Source organism: Cydia amplana, chromosome 26 (genome assembly GCF_948474715.1).
Source record: "Cydia amplana chromosome 26, ilCydAmpl1.1, whole genome shotgun sequence".
NCBI lineage: Eukaryota > Metazoa > Arthropoda > Insecta > Lepidoptera > Tortricidae > Cydia > Cydia amplana.
The window spans coordinates 6,618,943-6,631,252 of NC_086094.1; the positions used below are offsets into that span (position 1 = coordinate 6,618,943).

General features: G+C 38.9%; 1 protein-coding gene across 1 annotated transcript in view; it reads left to right on the forward strand.

Moving 5' to 3' along the window:
* Positions 1–12,310, forward strand: part of LOC134660093 (uncharacterized protein DDB_G0290685-like) — a 33,519-nt gene that overhangs the window by 17,270 nt on the left and 3,939 nt on the right. The window contains exons 19-33 of the mRNA XM_063515792.1: positions 1,374–1,576; positions 2,045–2,155; positions 2,714–2,794; positions 3,600–3,755; positions 4,335–4,505; positions 4,935–5,054; positions 7,731–7,865; positions 8,187–8,420; positions 8,742–8,930; positions 9,252–9,386; positions 9,708–9,923; positions 10,386–10,574; positions 10,896–11,066; positions 11,388–11,612; positions 11,934–12,140. Of these exons, the coding sequence (XP_063371862.1) occupies positions 1,374–1,576; positions 2,045–2,155; positions 2,714–2,794; positions 3,600–3,755; positions 4,335–4,505; positions 4,935–5,054; positions 7,731–7,865; positions 8,187–8,420; positions 8,742–8,930; positions 9,252–9,386; positions 9,708–9,923; positions 10,386–10,574; positions 10,896–11,066; positions 11,388–11,612; positions 11,934–12,140 (2,543 nt within the window). The remainder of the gene's footprint in view (positions 1–1,373; positions 1,577–2,044; positions 2,156–2,713; positions 2,795–3,599; positions 3,756–4,334; positions 4,506–4,934; positions 5,055–7,730; positions 7,866–8,186; positions 8,421–8,741; positions 8,931–9,251; positions 9,387–9,707; positions 9,924–10,385; positions 10,575–10,895; positions 11,067–11,387; positions 11,613–11,933; positions 12,141–12,310) is intronic.

Below are 12,310 nucleotides of genomic sequence, written 5' to 3' on the forward strand. Positions count from 1 at the left end.
TTTTCTCAATCTAACGACTGAAGGTATAGCTATTTTACCAAGGTAAAGGAAGTACGTTTTTTAATAGTATAAATTATATCACACCACACCGGTATAAAATAATAAAAGTACATAAATGTAACTTTTTCTCCATTTTCTATTTTGTGAGCTTATAATGGCAAATTTAAGAAAAAAGCGGCCAAGTGCGAGTCGGACTCGCCCATGAAGGGTTCCGTATTTAGGCGATTTATGACGTATAAAAGAAAAACTACTTACTAGATCTCGTTCAAACCAATTTTCGGTGGAAGTTTACATGGTAATGTACATCATATATTTTTTTTAGTTTTATCATTCTCTTATTTTAGAAGTTACAGGGGGGGGGACACACATTTTACCACTTTGGAAGTGTCTCTCGCGCAAACTATTCAGTTTAGAAAAAAATGATATTAGAAACCTCAATATCATTTTTGAAGACCTATCCATAGATACCCCACACGTATGGGTTTGATGAAAAAAAAAAAATTTGAGTTTCAGTTCGAAGTATGGGGAACCCCAAAAATTTATTGTTTTTTTTCTATTTTTGTGTGAAAATCTTAATGCGGTTCACAGAATACATCTACTTACCAAGTTTCAACAGTATAGTTCTTATAGTTTCGGAGAAAAGTGGCTGTGACATACGGACGGACAGACGGACAGACGGACAGACGGACAGACAGACAGACATGACGAATCTATAAGGGTTCCGTTTTTTGCCATTTGGCTACGGAACCCTAAAAACGCCGAAGTTAAAGCGGTGTTTTTAGGCACCTTTAGAATTAATTCTTCTGAGCAGATATATAGAAATAAATTTGCTTTAATTACTTCATTTTTGGCGTTTTCGGTTACAAATCGACTACGGCCTCCTAAAAAAAAATGCATAATATTATTAATAGGAATACCTAATTAAGACTACACTGAATATCTTATTATACTTATTTATATCGTTTTGAGATAATAATAATAATAATTAATAATTGTAATTAACTAAAATATGAACATTTTACATTTTACTAGCTGTTCGTTGTATGTAAGTTGTAAATTTCGTCACCTTTCTTGATACAGATCCGTATTATCCGAATTATCCGGATATCCGGATTCGTCAAATTTTAATATCCGAAATATCCGGATCCGAAAAATTGACGGATCTTGCAAACCCTAACTACAATAGGCAAGGATTATTGATGTCGACGTCTTGAATAATAATGAAAAAATATAAAGGGGCCCACTGATTATCAGTTTTCAATGTGATGATCAGTCAGAAAAAATTTCAGTTAAATGCCTACAATCCGAAAAATGTTTCACTTGCATCCTGGTTTCTTAACACCAGCAATTAATTACGTACACATACCCTTTAGGACACAAAGGAGGAAAACCGGGACATCCAAGCACTCCAGGACGGCCAGGACAACCAGGAGAGCCAGGCACTCCAGGACAACCAGGAGAGCCAGGCACTCCAGGACAACCACCGCAACAACCACAGACACCGCAACAACCACAGCGACCGCAGCGACCGCAGCCACCACAGCAACCACAGAACCCAGAACAGCCACATACACTAGTGCAGCCAGGAGGCCCTAGCTATCCAGGACCACCAGGACACCATACAGGCATGTTTATTAACTAAATATGGATCATAATAATAATTAATAAAGGAATTTCCTTTGACAATATGACCATAAAGCATAATTCCACATGTGGCGTATGGTAGCTCGTAAAAAGGCAGGCCGAGTGCAAATTATTTAAGCAAACGACGATTGGTCCAGACTTGACGAGAAACAAGATAATTTATAAAATTACAAAAACTAATAATAACAAGAATTAGCGTAAGAACTGCAATAGGCAAGGATTATTGATTTCGACGTCTTGAATAATAATAAAAAAATATAAAGGGGCCCACTGATGATCAGTTTTCAATTTGATGATCAGTCAGATACATTTTCAGTTAAATGCCTACAATCCGAAAAATGTTTCACTTGCATCGTGGTTTCCTAAAACCAGCAATTAATTACGTACGCATACCCTTTAGGACATAAAGGAGGAAAACCGGGATATCCAAGCACTCCAGGACGGCCAGGACAACCAGGAGAGCCAGGAGAACCAGGACAACCAGGAGAACCAGGCACTCCAGGACGGCCAGGCACTCCAGGACAACCACCGCAACAACCACAGCAACCGCAGCGACCGCAGCCACCACAGCAACCACAGAACCCAGAACAGCCACATACACTAGTGCAGCCAGAAGGCCCTAGCTATCCAGGACCACCAGGACACCATAAAGGCATGTTTATTAACTAAATATGGATCATAATAATAATTAACAAAGCAATTTCCATTGAAAATATGCCCATAAAGCATAATTCTAGTAGCTCGTAGAAAGGCAGTATGAGTGCAAATTATTTAAGCAAACGACGATTGGTCCAGACTTGACGAGAAACAAGATAATTTATAAAATTACAAAAACTAATAATAACAAGATTTAGCGTAAGAACTACAATAGGCAAGGATTATTGATTTCGACGTCTTGAATAATAATGAGAAAATATAAAGGGGCCCACTGATTATCACTTTCAATTTGATGATCAGTCAGATAAATTTTCAGTTAATTGCCTACAATCCGAAAAATGTTTCACTTGCATCGTGGTTTCCTAAAACCAGCAATTAATTACGTACGCATACCCTTTAGGACATAAAGGAGGAAAACCGGGATATCCAAGCACTCCAGGACGGCCAGGACAACCAGGAGAGCCAGGAGAACCAGGACAACCAGGAGAGCCAGGCACTCCAGGACAACCACCGCAACAACCACAGACACCGCAACAACCACAGCGACCGCAGCGACCGCAGCCACCACAGCAACCACAGAACCCAGAACAGCCACATACACTAGTGCAGCCAGGAGGCCCTAGCTATCCAGGACCACCAGGACACCATAAAGGCATGTTTATTAACTAAATATGGATTATAATAATAATTAATAAAGCAATTTCCATTGACAATATGACCATAAAGCAAAATTCCACATGTGGCGTATGGTAGTGCGTAGAAAGGCAGGACGAGTGCAAATTATTTAAGCAAACGACGATTGGTCCAGGCTTGACGAGAAACAAGATAATTTATAAAATTACAAAAACTAATAATAACAAGAATTAGCGTAAAAACTACAATAGGCAAGGATTATTGATTTCGACTATAACTATAATGAAATAGTTATTTTCGATACAAGTGCGAAAAAGAGGAAATTCGAAACGAGTGGCCATAAATTAAAACACGACCGAAGGGAGTGTTTTAAATCGACACGAGTTGCAAATTACATATTTGCACGTGTATTTGTGTGCAACGTTTTACAGTACATATGGCACTTTAAAGTTTCGACATACGCACGAAAAGTGCTATTTTACGCACTAGTGCGGAAAAGTAGCCCTATATGTACTGTAAAAATATAAAGGGGCCCACTGATGATCACTTTCAATTTGACGATCAGTCAGATAAATTTTCAGTTAAATGCCTACAATCCGAAAAATGTTTCACTTGCATCGTGGTTTCCTAAAACCAGCAATTAATTACGTACGCATACCCTTTAGGACACAAAGGAGGAAAACCGGGACATCCAAGCACTCCAGGACGGCCAGGACAACCAGGAGAGCCAGGAGAACCAGGACAACCAGGACAACCAGGACAACCAGGAGAGCCAGGCACTCCAGGACAACCAGGAGAGCCAGGCACTCCAGGACGGCCAGGCACTCTAGGACAACCACCGCAACAACCACAGATACCGCAACAACCACAGCAACCGCAGCGACCGCAGCCACCACAGCAACCACAGAACCCACAACAGCCTCATACACTAGTCCAGCCAGGAGGCCCTAGCTATCCAAGACCACCAGGACACAATAAAGGCATGTTTATTAACTAATTATAGATCATAATAATAATTAATAAAGGAATTTCCTTTGACAATATGACCATAAAGCATAATTCCACATGTGGCGTATGGTAGTTCGTCGAAAGGCAGGCCGAGTGCAAATTATTTAAGCAAACGACGATTGGTCCAGACTTGACGAGCCACAAGATAATCTATAAAATTACAAAAACTAATAATAACAAGAATTAGCGTAAGAACTACAAATAGGCAAGGATTATTGATTTCGACGTCTTGAATAATAATGAAAAAAAAATAAAGGCGCCCACTGATGATCACTTTCAATTTGATGATCAGTCAGATAAATTTTCAGTTAAATGCCTACAATCCGAAAAATGTTTCACTTGCATCGTGGTTTCCTAAAACCAGCAATTAATTACGTACGCATACCCTTTAGGACACAAAGAAGGAAAACCGGGATATCCAAGCACTCCAGGACGGCCAGGACAACCAGGAGAGCCAGGAGAACCAGGAGAACCAGGACAACCAGGAGAGCCAGGCACTCCAGGACGGCCAGGGGAGCCAGGAGGCCCTAATAGCTATCCAGGACGACCTAAACACCATAAAGGTATGTTTGTTAACTAAATATGGATCATAATAATTATTATAAACCAATTTTCATTTAAAGTATGACCATACAGCAAAATTTTACATGAGGTGTATGGTAGCTTGTAGCAAGGCAGGACGAGTGCAAATTATTCAAGCAAACGACGATTGTAAGTATAGAACCCAGTCCAGACTTGACGAGAAACAAGATAATTTATAAAATTGCAAAAACTAATAATAACAAGAATTAGCGTAAGAACTAAAATAGGAAAGGATTATAGATTTCAACGTCTTGAATAATAATGAAAAAATATAAAGGGGCCCACTGATGATCACTTTCAATTTGATGATCAGTCAGATAAATTTTCAGTTGAATGCCTACAATCCAAATGTTTCACTTGCATCGTGGTTTCCTAAAACCAGCAATTAATTACGTACGCATACCCTTTAGGACACAAAGGAGGAAAACCGGGATATCCAAGCACTCCAGGACGGCCAGGACAACCAGGAGAGCCAGGAGAACCAGGACAACCAGGAGAGCCAGGCACTCCAGGACAACCAGGAGAGCCAGGCACTCTAGGACGGCCAGGAGAGCCAGGAGGCCCTAATAGCTATCCAGGACGACCTAAACACCATAAAGGTATGTTTATTAACTAAATATGAATCATAATAATTATTATAAACCAATTTTCAATTTTCATTGAAAGTATGACCATAGAGCAAAATTTTACATGAGGCGTATGGTAGCTCGTAGCAAGGCAGGACGAGTGCAAATTATTCAAGCAAACGACGATTGTAAGTATAGAACCCAGTCCAGACTTGACGAGAAACAAGATAATTTATAAAATTGCAAAAACTAATAATAACAAGAATTAGCGTAAGAACTAAAATAGGCAAGGATTATAGATTTCGACGTCTTGAATAATAATGAAAAAATATAAAGGTAATAATAAGACTGCATAATAAGAGTATGCTGCAGGATGGTTATGGTACATAAAATTATGCTAAATGAAAGTCGGCAACAGTAATCTTCTGCTTAATGATATGCTGCAAAATGTATTGTATGCGTAGTAAATAGTAATGCCAAGTAATAGTTATGCAAAATTATCATTCGACTAAAAGTGTTTCTGCGATACATGTTATGCGAAATGTATTTCTGACAAACAATATTATGCCAGATGAGGGGAACCCATAGGGAAGGATTATGATTTTGGAGTCTTGAATAATAATGAAAAAATATAACCCACTGATGATCACTTTCAATTTGATGATCAGTCAGATAAATTTTCAGTTAAATGCACTGACTTAATATAAAAGAAATAGACACACAAAGCAGAACAAAAACGTCAACAAATGTGGATCCCGATGACGTTTCGCACCATTTGCATTGATGATAAAAACGTTTTTACGTAAATTACGTAATTTTGTAAATTACGTAAGTTTTTACGTAAATTTTGAGTCAAGATAAATGTTTTGTACAGAAAAGAGCTTAATGTCGTAAGCATTAAGTGTCAAATTTGCAAACATAAGTACCAACACTGTTAAAAAATTTAGTCCGATGGCACTAAACGTAACGTATTTACGTCAAACAACGTCAAACGAGAATAATGAACGAATAGAAAAGAGCTTAATGTCGTAAGCATTAAGTGTCAAATTTGCAAACATAAGTACCAACACTGTTAAAAAATTTAGTCCGATGGCACTAAACGTAACGTATTTACGTCAAACAACGTCAAACGAGAATAATGAACGAATGGAGTCACTTTGGTACACTTTAATAGGTATTACTGTACAGAAAAACCAATTGAAGTAATAAATAAAACAAATTTAATTTAATCGGGAGCTCAAATAATATAAAATCGTGGTTCAAATTCAAACTAATTTAATTTTTAATAAGTAAGTATACGTCTTTAAATACTAATTTCCTTGAAATAAATTCAACTTATTAAATAAAATAACTGTGTATTTTAGATCTACTCGTACATTTACTCATCGCACGGGTGCACGGGGACATTTATAGGTACTGATTGGATTTTTTTTATAAAGTCCATACTTTATAAAAAAAATCCTGTGGTTGTCACTGTGTTCAGACAGGTTTAGCATTTACAATTAGTCGATATAAGCCCTTATTGGTGGTGTATATGTCGGAAACAGGGAAATGGGCCGAACACGCAAGTGCCGTTTTGCCTTGTTTAAAACTGCATCACCCCTATCTCTTGCTATAATTAAATAGCAGTCCACTTTGCACGTCGCATAGGTTTTCTTGGAAATCTTGAATTTAAACATAATATTATTCCTTACGAATTCCATATAAAAATATAAAAAACCGGCCAAGTGGGAGTCGGACTCGCACACGGAGGGTTCCGCACCATCGACAAAAAATATAGCAAAACAAGCAAAAAAACAAGCAAAAAAAACGGTCACCCATCCAAGTACTGACCCCGCCCGACGTTGCTTAACTTCGGTCAAAAATCACGTTTGTTGTATGGGAGCCCCACTTAAATCTTTATTTTATTCCGTTTTTAGTATTTGTTTTAGTATTTGTCGCTATAAAGCGGCAACAGAAATACATCATCTGTGAAAATTTCAACTGTCTAGCTATCACGGTTCGTGAGATACAGCCTGGTGACAGACGGACGGACGGACGGACAGCGGAGACTTAGTAATAGGGTCTCGTTTTTACCCTTTGGGTACAGAACCCTAAAAAATATTGACCTCACATCGACTCATTAAATTTTTATTCCTTGACATCCCTTCTTTGGCTTCTTTGGTACTAACAAATTAATTTATTCAAAACCATAAAATTACCACCAGATTACATAAATTATGTAATGCTATCCAAAGAACTAACCGAAATAAATACATTCCATCCTTTTGCCTTGTTTTATCACTGTTATTTTTACATATTTTAACGGCACATTTCGTAATTGTTGACAACTTCACATTTGAGCGTTTCAAACAAGACTAAACGAAAAAGTAACGCGTGATCTATTTTAACGTTACTTTTGTGGGGCCTTTTATTGGGGCTGATTGGGTATCCAGTTCTTTATTCTATATCAATGGTTAAATGCCTACAATCCGTGAAATGTTTCACTTGCAAAAAGTATAAAGGGGCCCACTGATGAATAGTTTTCAATTTGATAATCAGTCAGATAAATTTTTAGATAAATGCCTAAAATCCGAAAATGTTTCACTTGCATCATGGTTTCCTAAAACCAGCAATTAATTACGTACGCATACCCTTTAGGACACAAAGGAGGAAAACCGGGACATTCAAGCACTCCAGGACAGCCAGGACAACCAGGAGAGCCAGGCACTCCTGGACGGCCAGGACAGCCAGGAGGCCCTAATAGCTATCCAGGGCAACCAGAACACCATAAAGGTATATTTATTAACTAAATGCGGATCATAATAATTATGAATACCTCAATCAACCCAGTCCAGACTTGACGAGAAACATGATAATTCATAAGATTACAAAACAAAAAACGAATAACAAGAATTAGAGTAAGACTATAATAGGCAAGGATTATTGATTTTAGAGTCTTGAATAATAATGAAAAAATATAACCCACTGATGATCAGTTTTGAATTTGATGATCAGTCAGATAAATTTAAGTTAAATGCGTAAAATCCGAAAAATGTTACACTTGCATTGTGGTTTTTTAAAACCAGCAATTAATTACGTACGCAAACCCTTTAGGACACAAAGGAGGAAAACCGGGACATTCAAGCACTCCAGGACCGCCAGGACAACCAGGAGAGCCAGGAGAACCAGGACAACCAGGAGAGCCAGGCCAACCAGGACAACCAGGAGAGCCAGGACAAACAGGACAACCAGGAGAGCCAGGACAACCAGGAGAGCCAGGCACTCCTGGACGGCCAGGACAGCCAGGGGGCCCTAATAGCTATCCAGGACAACCAGACCACCATAAAGGTATATTTATTAACTAAATGCGGATCATAATAATTATGAATACCACAACCAACCCAGTCCAAACTTGACGAAAAACAAGATAACTCATAAAATTACAAAACAAAAAACGAATAACAAGAATTAGAGTAAGACTATAATAGGCAAGGATTATTGATTTTAGAGTCTTGAATAATAATGAAAAAATATAACCCACTGATGATCAGTTTTCAATTTGATGATCAGTCAGATAAATTTAAGTTAAATGCGTAAAATCCGAAAAATGTTTCACTTCCATTGTGGTTTCCTAAAACCAGCAATTAATTACGTACGCAAACCCTTTAGGACACAAAGGAGGAAAACCGGGACATCCAAGCACTCCAGGACGGCCAGGACAACCAGGAGAACCAGGAGAACCAGGACAACCAGGAGAGCCAGGACAACCAGGACAACCAGGAGAGCCAGGCACTCCTGGACAGCCAGGACAGCCAGGAGGCCCTAATAGCTATCCAGGGCAACCAGAACACCATAAAGGTATATTTATTAACTAAATACGGATCATAATCATTATGAATACCTCAACCAACCCAGTCCAGACTTGACGAGAAACAAGATAATTCTAAAAATTACAAAACAAAAAACGAATAACAAGAATTAGAGTAAGCCTACAATAGGCAAGGATTATTGATTTTCGAGTCTTGAATAATAATGAAAAAATATAACCCACTGATGATCAGTTTTCAATTGGTGATCATATCAGATAATTTTTCAGTTAAATGCCTGTAATCCGAAAAATGTTTCACTTGCATCGTGGTTTCCTAAACCAGCAATTAATTACGTACGCATACCCTTTAGGACACAAAGGAGGAAAACCGGGACATCCAAGCACTCCAGGACGGCCAGGACAACCAGGAGAGCCAGGCACTCCTGGACGGCCAGGACAGCCAGGAGGCCCTAATAGCTATCCAGGGCAACCAGAACACCATAAAGGTATATTCATTAACTAAATGCGGATCATAATAATTATGAATACCTCAACCAACCCAGTCCAGACTTGACGAGAAATAAGATAATTTATAAAATTACAAAACAAAAAACAAATAACAAGAATTAGAGTAAGACTATAATAGGCAAGGATTATTGATTTTAGAGTCTTGAATAATAATGAAAAAATATAACCCACTGATGATCAGTTTTGAATTTGATGATCAGTCAGATAAATTTAAGTTAAATGCGTAAAATCCGAAAAATGTTACTCTTGCATTGTGGTTTCTTAAAACCAGCAATTAATTACGTACGCAAACCCTTTAGGACACAAAGGAGGAAAACCGGGACATTCAAGCACTCCAGGACGGCCAGGACAACCAGGAGAGCCAGGAGAACCAGGACAACGAGGAGAGCCAGGACAACCAGGACAACCAGGACAACCAGGAGAGCCAGGACAACCAGGAGAGCCAGGCACTCCTGGACGGGCAGGACAGCCAGGAGGCCCTAATAGCTATCCAGGGCAACCAGAACACCATAAAGGTATATTTATTAACTAAATGCGGATCATAATAATTATGAATACCACAACCAACCCAGTCCAAACTTGACGAAAAACAAGATAACTCATAAAATTACAAAACAAAAAACGAATAACAAGAATTAGAGTAAGACTATAATAGGCAAGGATTATTGATTTTAGAGTCTTGAATAATAATGAAAAAATATAACCCACTGATGATCAGTACGGATATGATGGTCGTTCTTGTCTACGTGACAGCGTGATAAAACGGTGTCCGTCACTTTCTTTCCCACGGTGTTAAACAGTGACAGTTATTTTATCACGTGGATAAAGATGGATAAAGCTATCCATAATAGGCTGGCAGTTTTCAATTTGATGATCAGTCAGATAAATTTAAGTTAAATGCGTAAAATCCGAAAAATGTTTCACTTGCATTGTGGTTTCCTAAAACCAGCAATTAATTACGTACGCAAACCCTTTAGGACACAAAGGAGGAAAACCGGGACATCCAAGCACTCCAGGACGGCCAGGACAACCAGGAGAGCCAGGAGAACCAGGACAGCCAGGAGAGCCAGGACAACCAGGACAACCAGGAGAGTCAGGCACTCCTGGACAGCCCGGACAGCCAGGAGGCCCTAATAGCTATCCAGGGCAACCAGAACACCATAAAGGTATATTTATTAACTAAATGCGGATCATAATAATTATGAATACCTCAACCAACCCAGTCCAGACTTGACGAGAAACAAGATAATTCTAAAAATTACAAAACAAAAAACGAATAACAAGAATTACAGTAAGCCTACAATAGGCAAGGATTATTGATTTTAGAGTCTTGAATAATAATGAAAAAATATAACCCACTGATGATCAGTTTTCAATTGGTGATCATATCAGATAATTTTTCAGTTAAATGCCTATAATCCGAAAAATGTTTCACTTGCATCGTGGTTTCCTAAACCAGCAATTAATTACGTACGCATACCCTTTAGGACACAAAGGAGGAAAACCGGAACATCCAAGCACTCCAGGACGGCCAGGACAACCAGGAGAGCCAGGAGAACCAGGAGAGCCAGGACAACCAGGAGAGCCAGGCACTCCTGGACGGCCAGGACAGCCAGGAGGCCCTAATAGCTATCCAGGGCAACCAGAACACCATAAAGGTATATTTATTAACTAAATGCGGATCATAATAATTATGAACACCTCAACCAACCCAGTCCAGACTTGACCAGAAACAAGATAATTCTAAAAATTACAAAACAAAAAACGAATAACAAGAATTAGAGTAAGACTATAATAGGCAAGGATTATTGATTTGAGAGTCTTGAATAATAATGAAAAAATATAACCCACTGATGATCAGTTTTCAATTTGATGATCAGTCAGATAAATTTAAGTTAAATGCGTAAAATCCGAAAAATGTTTCACTTGCATTGTGGTTTCCGAAAACCAGCAATTAATTACGTACGCAAACCCTTTAGGACACAAAGGAGGTAAACCGGGACATCCAAGCACTCCAGGACGGCCAGGACAACCAGGAGAGCCAGGAGAACCAGGACAACCAGGAGAGCCAGGACAACCAGGACAACCAGGAGAGCCAGGACAACCAGGAGAGCCAGGACAACCAGGAGAGCCAGGCACTCCTGGACGGCCAGGACAGCCAGGAGGCCCTAATAGCTATCCAGGGCAACCAGAACACCATAAAGGTATATTTATTAACTAAATGCGGATCATAATAATTATGAATACCTCAACCAACCCAGTCCTGACTTGACGAGAAACAAGATAATTCTAAAAATTACAAAACAAAAAACGAATAACAAGAATTAGAGTAAGCCTACAATAGGCAAGGATTATTGATTTTAGAGTCTTGAATAATAATGAAAAAATATAACCCACTGATGATCAGTTTTCAATTGGTGATCATATCAGATAATTTTTCAGTTAAATGCCTATAATCCGAAAAATGTTTCACTTGCATCGTGGTTTCCTAAACCAGCAATTAATTACGTACGCATACCCTTTAGGACACAAAGAAGGAAAACCGGGACATCCAAGCACTCCAGGACGGCCAGGACAACCAGGAGAGCCAGGAGAACCAGGAGAGCCAGGACAACCAGGACAACCAGGAGAGCCAGGACAACCAGGACAACCAGGAGAGCCAGGCACTCCTGGACGGCCAGGACAGCCAGGAGGCCCTAATAGCTATCCAGGGCAACCAGAACACCATAAAGGTATATTTATTAACTAAATGTGGATCATAATAATTATGAATACCTCAACCAACCCAGTCCAGACTTGACGAGAAACAAGATAATTCTAAAAATTACAAAACAAAAAACGAATAACAAGAATTAGAGTAAGACTATAATAGGCAAGGATTATTGATTTTAGAGTCTTGAAT